This window comes from Peromyscus maniculatus, chromosome 4 (assembly GCF_049852395.1).
Source record: "Peromyscus maniculatus bairdii isolate BWxNUB_F1_BW_parent chromosome 4, HU_Pman_BW_mat_3.1, whole genome shotgun sequence".
NCBI lineage: Eukaryota > Metazoa > Chordata > Mammalia > Rodentia > Cricetidae > Peromyscus > Peromyscus maniculatus.
In genome coordinates, this window is record NC_134855.1 from 7,605,753 (window position 1) to 7,620,655 (window position 14,903).

The following is a 14,903-nucleotide window of genomic DNA, read 5'->3' on the forward strand; positions in this document are numbered from 1 at the left end:
CCGGGAAACACAGCCAGGCTCTACAACACCTTGGAAGAAAAGGCCGTTGAGCAAAATTGGATGAGACTGGGGTCAGAGGCGATGCTGGTTTCCCAGAGGAAGGAAAAGCGGTGGTCAGGGATTCTACAGGCCTGTCTAAAACCCTTGGGCTAGACACTCAAGCTTCCTCATTTGACAGGGGACTGAGAGGTCATTCAAGATCAACAGTGACCTTTGAGGCCACCTCCCAGCCAACTCCAGGAGGCCCGCCCCTGCTTCATCTTCTCCTACTTGTCTCCCAGAGGGGCACTGTGGAGCCTTAATCAGAGCTGGGCATTGGGAGGCCTAGTATCCGGGGCTAGTCTTGCTCCTAACCTGCACCTTAAAACCTCTGGACTTAGCCAGGCGGTGGTGGCGCATGCCTTTAATCCCAGCACGCGGGAGGCAGAGCCAGATGGATTTCTGTGAGTTTGAGGCCAGCCTGGTCTACAGAGCAAGATCCAGGAAAGGCACCAAAACTACACAGAGAAACCCTGTCTTGAAAAACAACAGCAACAAAACAAAAACAAACCCTCTTGACTTGTTCCCCCCTTGGGACAAGGGGGCAAAGCCTCCACTTTCCCCTCTCCAGAGGGCTGCAGGAGCTGGGTGGTCAAGACTCTAAGTTCCCAGGTCCAAGGCATGGTGCAGGCTGCTTCCAGCATTTATTGCTCAATGGTCTCTCTCACCCCCTTCACCCCGTGAGCCTCCATTTCTCGGTCTGTAAAAAGAGAATACCAACATTTTTTAATAGTAAATGAGCTAATGGGGGCAGGGGGAGTCCTTTCTCTAAGCAGAGTACAGCACCATCACCGAATAGGGCTGAGTGGTTACAGCATTAGTTAGGAGATGCTTCCCTCCTGTGGCTAAGGCAGAAACTGCAGGCTAGCTCCTTGGGTACCGCTGGAAAATTGTTGTGGGCTCGCTCATGCCCATTGTCCAGATGAGGAGATCGCAGACAGGTGGGCGTCGAGTCACTCGGTGTGCGTCTCCACCCACTGACAGAGGCGACGGGCGTAGAGAGCCGGGCTGACCGTGGAGAAGGACTGGCCTGGATAGCGCATCATTTTCCACAGATGCTCCAGCCGTTTGCGAAGCCCATAGACAGTGGTCAGATCCACCAAGCCCAGAAAATAGCGTTGGTCTGGCCCGTCCAAGACATGGAGGGCGTTGGGGACGTCGGGCAGCAGCCGGCGGTTCTGGTCCTCCGCCCCACACGAGTTTGGGGCACCATGTACGGACCTGGGTGTGGGAATAGGATAAAGCCTAGGAGGCTGAGGAATAGCATACTTGACCGTCAGGCACTGGCCACAGTGGCCCTTGAAATACAGCCAGCGTCATGGGAAATATCAAGCTCCAGGATAAACTGAAGTTCAAAGTTAGCAGTGAGGGGCTGGAGAGGTGGCTCAGCCATCTTGCTGTTCTTGTAGAGGACCAGAGTTCAGCTCCCAGCATACACCAAGAGCCCCTCAAAACTGTCTGTAACTCCTGCTCCAAGGGATTCAACGCCATCTTCTGGCCTCCGCAGGCCGTGCACTCATATTCACACATGTAATTTAAAAATAAAATCTTTAAAAAGGGCAGTATTGAAAAATAATGCAAACGATCTCATCAACTTTTAGGTTGATGAAATAAAATAAAATAATTTTTTTTTTTTTTTTTTTTTGGATTTTCAAGACAAGGTTTCTTTGTGTAACAGCCCTGGCTGTCCTAGAACTCACTCAAATTCTGGCCTTGAATTCAGAGATCCACCTGCCTCTGCCTCCCAAGTGCTGGGATTAAAGGTGTGCACCACCACATGCGGCATAATCAAATATACTGATTCAATATTATTATTTTTAAAGGTATGGGTTTTTACATTTATTTATTTTTATCTTATGTGCATTAGTATTTTGCCATGGGTGTTGGGTCCCCTGGAACTGGAGTTTCAGACAGTTGTGAGCTGCCATGTGGGTGCTGGGAATTGAACACACGTTCCCAGGAAGAGCAGTCAGAGCTTTTAACCACTGAGCCATCTCTCCAGCCCCCTCAATATTATTTTTAAAATTTTTGGTGTCGTCCCCCCCCCACCCCCCGGCCTTTTAAGACAGGGTTCCTCTGTGTAACAGACCTGGCTGTGCTAAAACTCACTCTATAGACCAGATTGGCCTCGAACTCACAGAGATCTGCCTGCCTCTGCCTCCCGAGTGCTGGGATTAAAGGCATGTGCTACCATGCCCAGCTACCAGGCCCGCCCCCCTTTAAAAAAAATCTTTATAAATGAGGCTACCAGGGAAAAAATTAATTCTATATTTCAAAGACTCAGCAGCCACTCGTGGTCTATGAATGAGACATAGGGCTGTAGACTGAATTACATTTCTGTTGGGGAAGACCAATTTCGAGCATTTTGGTCATGCAACCTGGCCCTCATCTTGTATCTCCTAAACCTCTATTTGTGGGTAGTCCAATCGTAGAAGCCTTAGGCTCATAGAGCTGAAGAACTGAGAATGGTCCGGCCCCAGTGTGTAGGCCTGTGATCTCTCTTAGGCGCACGTTCCCCAGTCGCCAAATCCCAGGAAAAGCAAGTTCAACTTTTCTACCTTGTCCTGGAGGGGACGCTATAGGGCAGTGGTTCTCAACCTTCCTAACGCTGCGACCCTTTAATACAATTCTCACATTGTGGTGGCCCCCAACCATAAGATTATTTTTGTTGCTACTTTGTAACTTTGCTACTGGTGTGAAACGTAACATAAATATCTGATATGCAGGCTATCTGGTATGCAGCTCAAGGGGGTCAAGACCCACAGGTTGAGAACCACTGCTATAGCGCTATGCTGAGGGTGGGCTCTTGGAGAAAAGACAACCAATGAGAGATGAGCCCATCACAGTACAGACCAGTCAAAATGGGTGGCAGAAGAGCCTGGGCGAGATTAACCTGGAAGCTGGGGAGGTGTGGGCATCGATGAAGAGCCTATTGGGAAATATTCAACATGATGACTATCTTATGCACACTGGGACTTGGCAGTGGGCAAGAGCTAGCTTGAATGACACTGCTCCATGGATGCTCCTTCAACATCTGATCCAGGCGTGCTTGGGCTGTGACTATGGGGAGACTGGATCCTGCTCCAATCTCCTTCACCTCCAAGCCTCTGCCATAGATGGAGCAGGAACAGAAACCGCATGAAAGCTGGGGCATCCTCATCTTTTACTTCCCCGGCCCTGCGTGAGACCAACGGGCTTGGGTTCAGGGTTGGTGGTTTTTGAGACAGGGTCTCAGACAGTGGCTGACCTCGAACTCAGAGATCCACCTGCCTCTGTCTCCGAGTGCTGGGATTAAAGGTCCGCTTTAAAGACCCCATTCAGCAGGATTGGCCTCTTAAATGACCTTTCTGTTCAAGCACAGGGGTGAGCCTGGGAGAACTGCTGTCGGATTAGGAGCCTTTTGACATCCCTCGCCTGCTCTGAGCTTGATTGTCACACCCGGAAGGTGAGAAACAGTCATGGTCAACATGGACAGAGTGACAGTCACTTCTACACAGTACACGATGATGCCAGTGGCAATGACTTCAGAGGTCTAGAGACAGAATGACTGGGTAAGAGGGCACAAAACTAAATGGGTCTTGTCCCTGCTCAGAAACCTCTGGTGGCCCCATAGGTCCTGCCAGAAAATAGTAGAGTGCTCAAACCATCATTAAAACCTTGTCTGGCTGGGCGGTGGTGGTGCACGCCTTTAATCCCAGCACTCAGGAGGCAGAGGCAGGTGGACCTCTGTGAGTTCGAGGCCAGCCTGATCTACAGAGTGAGTTCCAGAAAAGGCGCAAAGCTACACGGAGAAACCCTGTTTCGAAAAAACAAAATAAACCTTGTCCAGTTAGGGCCTTCAGTTCTGTCCTCTGCTGTGGTCAATCTGGGTCCCTTGCCTCCAGCAGCCACGCCACACACACACACACACACACACACACACACACGCACGCACGCACGCACGCACGCACGCACACGCACACACATGAGCACCCCTCTTTCCACGCCCGTCTTGTCACCACACCTGGAGGCAGGGCTCACCTGACTGTACGGAAAATGCTGCGGCAGCCCTTTTCATCTCCGTGGAGAAGCTGAGAGGCCACCAGCAGGCTGTAGTCCAGCACATTGAGGTCCCGCAGGAAGGCGGTGTCCAGCTCCATCTGGCGGAGGAACCAGCTCCGCTGGGGTCCTGTTAGAGCACCCGACCCCAGCTGAGTCCCCCTTATGTGTTGGCTGCACCTGCACTCGCCCCAAAAGTGGGAATGTCACTGCCACCCCTGTCCGTCCGATGACTTGCCGCGCACTCCCAGTTGTGGGAGTCTAGAGCAAGGATCGGAGTCCTGGGCTGCTAAGAATTTGGGCAAAGGGCAGTACTAAGGACCCCCTTCCAAACCTCACCCTGAGTGGAGGAAGAGGAGATAGTGACTACCATGTGACTCACCCAGGTTAATGGTCTTTCCCTGAAAGTTGAGGTCCTTCAGCACCAGGAGAAGGGGGCTGCCCTCAGGAACTGGCTCCACCCAGCGGCTCAGCTCGCAGGCCTTGATGTCATACCTGGGAGGAGGTAGGGGACACGCAGAAATCACTGGAAGCAAGAGCTTCCCAGGTGTGATTGTTCCTGTATGGGCTAAATCACTAGGGATGACACTTCCTGACATCTCCAAACCTCAGCACCCCCTTAGACCGTGCCCATGTTAGAGATGGAGAAACAAAGGCTCGGCACCCCCTTAGACGGTGCCCATGTTAGAGATGGAGAAACAGAGGCTCGGCACCCCCTTAGACGGTGCCCATGTTAGAGATGGAGAAACAGAGGCTCGGCACCCCCTTAGATGGTGCCCATGTTAGAGATGGAGAAACAAAGGCTCGGCACCCCCTTAGACGGTGCCCATGTTAGAGACGGAGAAACAGAGGCGTGGCACCCCCTTAGACGGTGCCCATGTTAGAGACAGAGAAACAAAGGCTCGGCACCCCCTTAGACCGTGTGCATGTTAGAGATGGAGAAACAAAGGCTTGGTACCCCCTTAGACGGTGCCCATGTTAGAGATGGAGAAACAGAGGTGCAAGCATCTCTTTAACCTGCCTGTGTCACAGGGTAAGCAAAGAACAGAACAAGGATTTGAACTCAGCAGGCCTTTGCAAGTCCAACCCAGGTGTAAGCCCTGCCTTGCCTGTTTCTCAGTATCTTGTCTGCCAGGAGAGGATCTCACCAGTAGTAGGATAGATCTATTCTCCAATTTCAACTACATTTATTTATTTATTTATTTATTTATTTATTTATTTATTTATTTATTTATTTATTTATAGGACAGGGTTTCTCTCTGTAACAGGCCTGACTATTTTGGAACTCACTTTGTAGACCAGGCTGGCCTTGAATTTACAGAGATCCTCCTGCCTCTGCCTCCTGAGTGCTGGGATTAAAGGTGTGTGCCACCAATGCCTGGCCATTTATTTATTTCTATGTGCACATGTGAGTGCATGGTGCCTGTACATGACTTGAAAGAGTTGGATATGGCTTTCTACCATGAGTACTGGGGATTGAATTCGGGTCCTCAGGCTTGCGTGCAGGTGGTTTTATTGACTGAACCATATTACCTGTCCTGTTCTCTGATCCTATTAGACTGTAAAATGAAGGTGGCTAGTACAGTGGCCTGTGATCCCAGCACTGGGGAGATAAGGCAAGAGAATGGAAGGCTGGAAACTCACCTGGACCACGGAGACTGTTTCAAACTACAAATTAAACAAAAAAGATCTGGAGGGAGATGTAGCTCAGTGGTGAGCCTAACATGTACAAAACACTGGGTTCTGTCCCAATACTGGCCCCTCAAAGAGAAAAGAATGCAAACAACTTAACGCATTTTTAAGAGAAGTGGGTGGTGGAGAGCTCTGTCTCCCGCCTACTGCATCTTGGGAGGGTCAGTTCTTCCTGGGCCTATTTGGGGATCTAGCGGGTAAGAATCGGAGCCTCAGATTTCACCTTCCCTGTGGCATCGGAACCGTGTATCCTCTCCAGATGGTCTCACCTCTCAGAGATGCGGCTGGGAGGGTAGAAGACGCTCTGCATGATGATGAAGTACGTCTGGGGACAGGGATGGCGAGTGAGGGAAGCCCGGATCTCACCCTCCAGCAGCCCCCACTGCTGAGCCGCCTCGCCTGTGCCACACCCACCTTTTTCCCGCGAGCCACGCGCAGACTGTGCACTCCTGAAAAAGGACAAGGCGCCAGGTGAAGGCTCTAACTCCGCAGTCGCGGATCCATGCGACCGGAGTTCCCTGCTCCAGGCCGCGCCTGTCACTCCAGTCACGTCCCAGACTCCCTTCTGAATCTGTGTCCCTTGTGAATCACACGGCCAGAGACGATCCATCCCAAATCGGCCACTTTGGGCTCCGCCCCGTGCACAGACCCCTCCCTCCCCAGGCACTTTGCGGGTTAGGACCCTCCTCCAGCCGCGTACCCAGCAACCGTGCCAGCAACGTGTGTGGGTGCCGCCGCAGGTGCTGCACGTAGCGGGGCAGGTGGGCGAGCAGCACCTGAACCTCGTGGCGCCTCTGGGTCTTCAGGAAGAAGCGCTGGTCGTGGCTGCCGGTGAGAAAGAGCAGTCACTGTCCAGGCTTGGCTGGAGCAGTTCTGACCCAGTCTCTTTCTTGCCCCTCCTTTTGCATGAGCATGGATGTGTCTGGCCACCCTCCCTCGCTTCATCCCACCTTCATCCGCCCCGCTCCTCTCTGCCCATGGCCATTCCGCCAGCCTGGAACCGAGCCCCCACCCCGTCCCGCCCCGCCCTGGCTGCAAGCTCACGACAGAAAGAAGCTGGCTTTGCTCTTGGAGGTGCTGATAAATTGAAGGTAGGGGCCACCGGGGCCCAGGGTAGCCTGATAGTCTTCTTCAGCCAGACCTAGGTATTGCCTCAGACGTGCAAAAGCTGGACCGGCCAGGGTTCCCAGCTCGAAGCCCTGTAGGGGAGAGAGTAGCCCCAAGGGAGTCCACCCACGTGGGTCCAGGTGTATGCAGCTGTCCCTGGTTCCGGAGAGGCAGGATCCGGCAAGGTCCCAAGAACAAGCCATCACTGCCACTCACAGCTAAGGAGGAAGGAGCCAAGGTAGACTCCGATTCCTTCCGGGCTCCTTACCTCTTCGTGAACCTGGGTCATGACTTCTGAGAAATCCTTCTGGGTGGGAGGTCCCTGCAGGGGTGGGTAGAGGGGTTCAGAGAAAGTCAGGGGCTGCCATCGCCTACCCAGAGATTTTGAGTACAACACTTGGCCTTGTCCATTACTTTGTCAAACAGGGACCCTATGAGTCTTGTTAGCTTCTGGTTAACCCAGGGCTGGAGGAAGGATGGCGGAGACCTGAGGCAGGGCCCCATGGGTGAGTCTTCAAGACCAGGCTGTGAGTTCAAGCCTGCTACATGCTTTCAAACACTCATTCTGGCTGTGTACAACCAGATTCCACCCCAGCAGAAGGAAATGCCCCTGAAGTCAAGTGATCTGCCAGGTGTACCCTGGAGAACCAGACTGGGCAAGGTGACCTCTGAGCAGAAACCTGAAGGGGGATGGATTGGAGAAACGGGGTCCTCAGTGCTGGCAGTCAGGGCCAGGGTAAGAGGGTTCAGGTGTTTAGAGCCCAGAAATGAAATAGATGAGACTGGACAGGTAGCCCGGCCACCAACGGTATCTTCAGGCTGTACTCAGTCTCAAGGAACCATAGGAGATTTTCTGCAGGTGATGAAGTCAGGCTGTGGTCTAGGGAATTTCCTCCAGATTACTGTGGTTGAACTGTGCACACGCGTGCACACACAGACAACATACAGGCTCACCCGCCTGCTGGGTTGCTGAGTTGGCAGTTAGGTGACCCTTTCTGCTGAGCCAGCGTGGCCCAGCCTGACAGGCTCCAGAGAGGATGGGCTGGGTTAGGCTGGGTGGGGGTAGGGGCCCTTGTTAACTCTGCAAGCTAGCAGGATCTGGGGGGGGGGGGCTCAGTAACCAGTGGGTAGGAACCCCTCCACCCATTATACAGATGGGAATACTGAAGCCTAGACAGAGAGAGAGAGAGAGGCCCACCTGAAGCACACATCCACCACTTGAAGCAGGGAGTCCCTTCATACCTCCTAGGCTTTCCAGCTTCCCACCCCAGAATTTCTGCTTCCTGACACAAATCCCTGGCTCCCTCTTTTTCGTAGGTCTCTCTGATCCCCAGTGTCACAGTATTAGCAAGACAGATAGCGAGCTGGACCTCCCCCTTGGGGTTTGAGTAGCATGGGATGGACTGGCCATTCACCTTGGGTGGGTTGTCCATGGAGACCTGGGTAGCAGCCCAGAGCCCTTCCTGCAACATCTGCGTCATTCTGTGCAGTTCATGCCCTGGATTGATCTCAAACAGGCCCACTCGATTCTGCTTGTCTCGGAGGCGCAACAAGAAGCCACGGTGACTCCCTGAGGCAATTGGCCTGTTTCCAGCCTCCAGGGAGGGGGCCCGGCTCTGATGGGAAGAGGTACAGGAAACAAAGAGTGTGTGGTGTCTCCAAAGGAAAATGCACGGGTTCAAGTCCTGCTTTCACTCATTCGAATTCTTCTCTTTATCTTTCTCTTCCTCAGCCATAAAACACAGGGTAATGTTATAACCACTCCGCAGGTGTTGAGGGGCCACATAGCACCTGGCACATGGTATCCAAATAGGATGTAGACAGAGCATGCTCCCCCCCCCCATGTTCTTTTTATTTATTCTATGTGCCTTTCACATCATGGGTCTTGATCCCATCCATTTCCCTGTCCTGCATCCGCCCCAGAGCATGCCTTCTATAGTCAAGCCCAGCTGAGTCGGACTGGCTCTCCGAGGCTGCCTGACCTTAGGTCAATCGGGCCTTTCCCCCTGGCAGCAAGTAAGGTCTGTTACACGTTATCTGCTACTGCTGTGCCTGAGCTGCCTTCAGATGAAGCCTTGCCAGCAGGCGCCAGGATGCTGGCAGATCCATCCTATTCCTCCTCTGTGCTGTGTTCTTCTGTGCCAGCAAGAAGGGTCAAATGGATGCTGAAATCACATCGGTTGACCCATTGCTAGTGGAGCCCATCATATGCTCAAAGCTGAGAGCTTGCGCTCTTAACAGCCTTACGAAAGAGCTTATCATCCCCATTTTCCTGAGGAGGAAACTGAGGAAGACCTGGGGAGGAGAGACACCCACCTGATCACCACCCCCTGTATACCTGCGCCCATGTGGGGCGTGTCCTGGTTTTTCCAGAGCAAAGTCCCACCCTGACTGAGATGGGGGCGTGTCCACACCCCTGGCCAAGAGGAAGGCAGGACCTGCTCACTCACCCTTCCCTCCTCTGTCCCGGTTCGGTCCGCACCTACCTCGCGAGGCCCAGGGCTCGGAGCGGCCATCGCCCCGAGCTGCAGCTTCTCTGGCTTTTGCTGTGTCCTCGAGGCCCCGGTGCAGGAGTCAAGGTCCACCTCTGCATTGCGAAGGGCCAATCGCAAGGCTCCTATCACGGTTATGCCCAATCCGTGAAGCGGCCTCTGGCCTTGGACGGCGGACCCCACCTCCCTGGCTGCAGCATCCGCGGGACCCTGGTCCTGGCTGGGCGGGGCCGCCGAGCGCTGACTGGGCTGCCGGAGAATGGGCTTTGCGATCACGGTGGTGCCCAGTCTGGGAATGGAGCTCTGGCTTTTGCCTGCGGGTTCCACCTCCGCTGATGAAACATCTTCCGAACTCTCGTCCTGGCTGGACGGGGCCGCTGGGCATTGGCCGGGATGCTGGACAAAGGGCTCTCCTTTCAATTTCCTTCTGGACCGACGACGTGGTTTTCTGGTGCTGGTTCTGGAGGCAGGTAGCCTAAGTCGTGATCCTCGGATCTTGGTAGACATGAAATTCCCATTGACTGTCTCTCTAGTGAAGAAACTAAACGCATAGAAAGAAATGACTATCGCCAGGTCGTACAGAAGTCAGCACATCCTTCCGCGTGATTTGAAGCACCCAGTGGGGGCCAGAGCGGAGCCAGATTCCGGAGATTTCGTGGTGAACTAGCTGGAGGGACACAGCTCTAGCCTGATCTTTTAAAAGCATAGACAGGATGATGTCACCCTTGTACTTTAAGCCTCGAGTGACTTGTCTTCGCAGTGGAACAGAATTCACCATCTGCCCTACTCTAGACTTGACTCCCAACACCTGCCTGCCCTGAGCCCGCTGCAAGCTTCCTCCTCTAGGCTTCCCCCTTCCTGTCTGGACTTTTACTTGCCTTGATCCTTCTTGCCACCTTGCAGGACTCTATGCACTTCCCCCTCACTCTGGACCACATGACCTTTATCCTCATCACTCTTGACATGAGCAGATTGTCTTGCTCATGTATTGGTTTATTACATCAAACCTCCTAAAATGGGAGTTGCCACCAGGGCAGGAGCCACATGGACCTCATTTCCTGCCTCAGTGCCCAACACAAACTGATGCTTGAGAAGCAAGGATTGGGATGACAGGAGTGGGGGTGCCTAGGCCTTGATGCGTCCCCACAAGTAAAAGACCACCGTGGCTGTAGTAATTATAGCCCCTGTCATGCGTCTTCGGGCAGTGGGAGGGACGACCCAGAGGGGAACTGGAGGTGAAGGTGAGAAGGATGCTTAGCTGTGCTGGCGTAAGAATGTTTATTTATCTTTAAAATTACCTATGTCTGTGTGCATACGTGTGGGGGGCAGTGGCATCTACAAGTGTCAGGAGCTGGAATGGTAGGCAGTTGGAAGTTAATGTGGGTGTTAGCACTGAACTCTGGAGAACTGCTAAGACATGGTTCCAGCCCGACAGGTACTTTTGAGAAGCCATCAGGAGCCAGAGTGGTAGGGGAAGTGCAGAGCTGAGACTCTCACTTTTTTAGGGAAAGGTGGCTCTGTATCCAAAAAGGGGCTGGAGAGAGCATGAGAAAAGGGGAGTGAGAACTGATACAACTTGGGGTTGTGTAGATGAGAGACGGAGGAAGGAGCCATGGTGAGGGACACAAGCTTGCCCAGCACACGTGAACCCTACATTCAAACCCCAGGTGTGGTGTCCCAACCTTGGAGTCCAGCCCCGGGGAAATGGAGACAAAAAAAGATCAGAAGTTCAAGTCCATCCTCACCTACATAGTTTAAAGCCAGCCTGGGCTACACAAGACCTTAAAAGGTGTGCCGGCTTCTGTTGACTCCCCAGCTGTGACTTGTACCCAGTCAGGACCATATCTGTCCAGCTCCTGTTCTACCTCATGTCTAGCAGAAGGCCAGCACAGAGCAGCACCTGAGGCACCCTCACTGCTCAACTAGGCAACCTCGGAAGCTGTCCAGCCAGTCTCCCCAAAGCAAGGACGGCAGAGACAAACACCATGATCAACATTTATTTGTAAGTTTTCCCAAACAGGCCAGCTGGGATCTGGGGAGGCTGCCTGGATGTGTCTGGGTTCTGTGGTCTGTCAGTCTTTCCCTGGGGCTTTCTGGGTCCAGAAGTCCTCATGGGGTCTGGACAGTGTCAGACTCGGAAGAGCTGCCATGTGAAGGGACAGGGTTTGTAGAGAGGCAGGGGGCCTGCGGACAACCTGGATTCTGCTCTGTCTACCAGCACATGACAGGGGGAAACAGAGCGGAACCCAGTGAGAGTGGCAGGGAGCTTTGACTGGTGGGCAGGACCGGCAATGTTCAGGCCCTGAGCCTGAAGGGGGCGAGGGCGAGGTCCCAATCCACCTTCCTCTCGACTTCTGGAAGGACAAGGGAGAGAGGAGGGCTCCAGTTTGTCAGAGGTGAGTTGTAAGCAGCTCCGCCTCCTGAAGAGGGTTTCGGCACAGCCAGGATGACTGTCTTGCAGGCTGTGACCCTTGGTCCCTTCCCTGGAGGAGATATGGAGAAGGCTCTGGTAGTCTCATCCCTGCTGGACCTTCACTGAGCCTTCTTGGTCACCCTCTGGCTCTTCAGCATCACGTAGGTGATGAACAATCCTGGAATACACAGAGTGAAAGGAATGGGAGGACTCAAGTGAGGGCTGGATGACCAGGGCAAGATGACCCCCATGCAAGGCCGGGCTCCCAAACAAACACCCTGTGGGCGAACCTTCCCAGTCATTCCTTAAGCCCCACAGCCCCTCACGGCCAGTCAACCATCACCAGTGAACACAAGGTGCTTTGCTGAAGGCTTCAGGTCTCATGGGGAATGATCTACCCAGCCATCTACTACTAAAAGATCTACTCACACATCTGCCCTCCTACCTAGCAGCACCCCATCCCATCCCCCATCCTCCGAATCACTCTTCCAGCACTAGCCCAGGGCCGCTCCAGTGCTAGAGTTTAGAACGCTGTCATGAGGAAGACAGTCCCCAACCCATAGAAGCAGTAAGAGATGCAAGGGTGACAAGAGGGGACGTGGCTGAGGTGTGAACAGTGAGGACGAAGATAAGGCTGGACAGGAAAGGGGAGGCTGCCCTCCCTGCCCCAGAGCCTGAATCTCGGCAGGACCAGAGGGGTGTCTGCCTGTGGCCTTTAAGGAGGAACAGGAAAACCCCAGGGAGAGCTGGGGACAAGCAGATGTACAGCAAGTGCCGAAGTGTGGAAGCACACTGGGGTGAGCGGCCAGCCTTCCAGACATCCTGCCACGGATCAGGAGACCTCTGGAGAGTGGGAGACTTACCCACAAACAGGAGTAGCAGGAGGCCTGTGGCCAGGGGGATGAGGACTGCATAGGCACGAGGCAGGAAGTACTTGTGGATGACATGCTGGCTGTCAATGAACGGCTGCCACCGAGGGAAGAGCTCCGGTCAGTACTGCTCATCTTACCCAGCCCAAATGGGAAGCCATCCCACCTCCTCTGTCCAAGGGGCTGAACCCATTGACAGCACTGGGTACTGAGGACCTGCCCTGATGTCATACCCAGCCTCGCAAAGAGTCTATGAGGAATCCCCAAGAGGTCCCCAGCCTTGGCTCTTCTAGGTATGGATACGTATTTTGACAAGTCTCACTATATTATCTCAGGTAGCCTTGAACTACTGCCTTAGCCTTCTGAGTGCTGGAAATCATTCTTTTTGTTTTCTGAGGCAGGGTCTCGTGACATAGCTCTGCCTGACCCAGAACTTGCTATGTAGGCCAGGCTGGCCTCACAGAGACTCACCTTCCTCTGCCTTTGGAACGCAGGAACTCTAGGTCTTTTTAAATCATTTTATTTTTTGATTTTATATATATGTGCACATGCATGCAGGTGTACCTCATCCAAGCCCTGGATCTCCAACTCCTAACACTCAAGCAGCACTGCTGTGTCTGGCACTTTGGCTGGATCTCCTAGAACTGGAGTTAGAGACGGTTGTAACTGGCCATGTGAGTGCTGGGACTTGAACCCCTAGTCCTCTGGAGGAGCAGCCATTGCTCTTAACCACTGAGCTATCTCTCCAGCCCCCTAATTTTTCTCTCTAAAGGATACTAAGTACTGCAAGATCCCCTTTTTCAAACACAATGCACTTTTAGGCAATAACTAACAAATTTTCCCACATTAAAAAAAAAAAAGAGAAAGCCTCAAGGTGTTAATAAAATCCACTGGCGATCGCCACACCCAGGAGGCGGGGCTAATCTCACAGTACAGCAGTTGAGAGGCTGCGCCTTACCCTTCTCCCTGGGTCTCAATCTCATCTATAAAATACAGACACCATCAGCAATCATAGTGGAGATTTCGTGAAATTAGGGCAGGCCAAGCATCCAGCAGTGCATGGCATGCAGAGCTGCTTAAGTCGTGTTAGGAGTCGGTTTGTTAGGAGATCCAGGGCAGGATGACGGTGAGCCTGGGGGGGGGGGGGGGAGATGGGAGGGGACATACCAAAAGAATCACCCAAGTAGTGTAGTAGGTGAAGATAATCAGGCTGATGGCGACGAGGCCAAATCCCACCGCTTGGTCTGTCCCGGTGGCCTGGAGAAAAAGGAAGGCTCAGCTGGCGAGATGACTCGACGTGCGAGCGCACGAATGGAGGGTCCGCGCAGACGGCTTACACTCCAGGCTTCTCATTCACTCCACAGCTGTGCACGGGGCCGACAGAAGTGGCTCTCCGGTTTAGGAAGCCCCGGGTCACCTGTCCACCAGCGGCCGGGAGAGCGATCCGGGTTCGGAAAGCCCGAGCCCCCCGACTCCAAAGGAGTCTCCAGACCTGACCCCTGACATCCCCAAATCACAGAGGTACCGCACCCCAGGGCTCACCATCTCCCCAGCGTTTCGCCGGAGCAACGGGACATATCCGGTTCCTGGCTCAGGACTTTCCGCCTTGTAAAGCTAGAGTGGCACTCTGGGAGTTGTAGTGCTTGAACTCGTCCAGGACGGACGTGCGGGTACGTCCCCCACCCCGCCCACTTTGCATGTCGGGAAATGTAGTTTCTGAAGGGAACTATGTAACTGGCACTTCCCGGTCTTTGTGGTTTTACAGCAGTCAGACCCTCCCCAACCAAAAATCTTCCTTTAAACATCACACAGTCCCAAGCCGGGGCAAAAATGCATGCCGAGATTGGAAGTCTTTTTTTTTCCTTCACGTGGGAAAAGTGAGGCTCAGAGAGCCATAATCTGAGTCAGTGAAGCAGACACCAGAATAAAGGCTGTTTCCTGGTCCTGAAATTGTTGGAAGAGATTGTAGAATGACGACACCACGACCTCCCACCCCCGCCTAGGAGAGGTGGGGTCAGACAAGCCCGCACAGATGAGGGTTTCCACTGGCAGAGTGATACTCCCTTATATTGGCTGGTTTCCTTCCTTCACTGCCCTCTTCTAGGCCCTGACTGCCACAGATTGCTGACCGGCCGTGTGTCTGCACCTGAAGCAGCAGCTCCCTCTTTGTGTCCCCACAGTGCCAGGTATTCTAACCAGTTTTTTCCGTGATTAGCACCCCAAATCCAGAGTGCCTGAGCTGAATGTCATGGA

General features: G+C 53.4%; 2 protein-coding genes across 2 annotated transcripts; both read right to left on the reverse strand.

The window, feature by feature from the left end:
- Nucleotides 1-742: 742 nt before the first annotated feature.
- Pip5kl1 (phosphatidylinositol-4-phosphate 5-kinase like 1) lies at nt 743-10,346 on the reverse strand. The gene is made up of 11 exons (XM_042274878.2): nt 10,247-10,346; nt 9,363-9,909; nt 8,292-8,492; nt 7,145-7,198; nt 6,814-6,968; nt 6,470-6,594; nt 6,184-6,218; nt 6,039-6,094; nt 4,460-4,572; nt 4,060-4,207; nt 743-1,260 (listed from the first exon to the last, which is right to left on the reverse strand). The coding sequence occupies exons 2-11, from the start codon at nt 9,873-9,875 to the stop codon at nt 993-995; spliced, it is 1,668 nt and encodes a 555-aa protein (XP_042130812.1). The 5' UTR covers nt 9,876-9,909; nt 10,247-10,346; the 3' UTR covers nt 743-992.
- Nucleotides 10,347-11,351: 1,005 nt separating this feature from the next.
- On the reverse strand, nt 11,352-14,304 carry Dpm2 (dolichyl-phosphate mannosyltransferase subunit 2, regulatory). The gene is made up of 4 exons (XM_006983482.4): nt 14,193-14,304; nt 13,818-13,907; nt 12,645-12,747; nt 11,352-11,959 (listed from the first exon to the last, which is right to left on the reverse strand). Exons 1-4 carry the CDS (start codon nt 14,193-14,195, stop codon nt 11,901-11,903), a joined length of 255 nt encoding a protein of 84 aa, XP_006983544.1. The 5' UTR covers nt 14,196-14,304; the 3' UTR covers nt 11,352-11,900.
- Between the last annotated feature and the right edge of the window lie 599 nt (nt 14,305-14,903).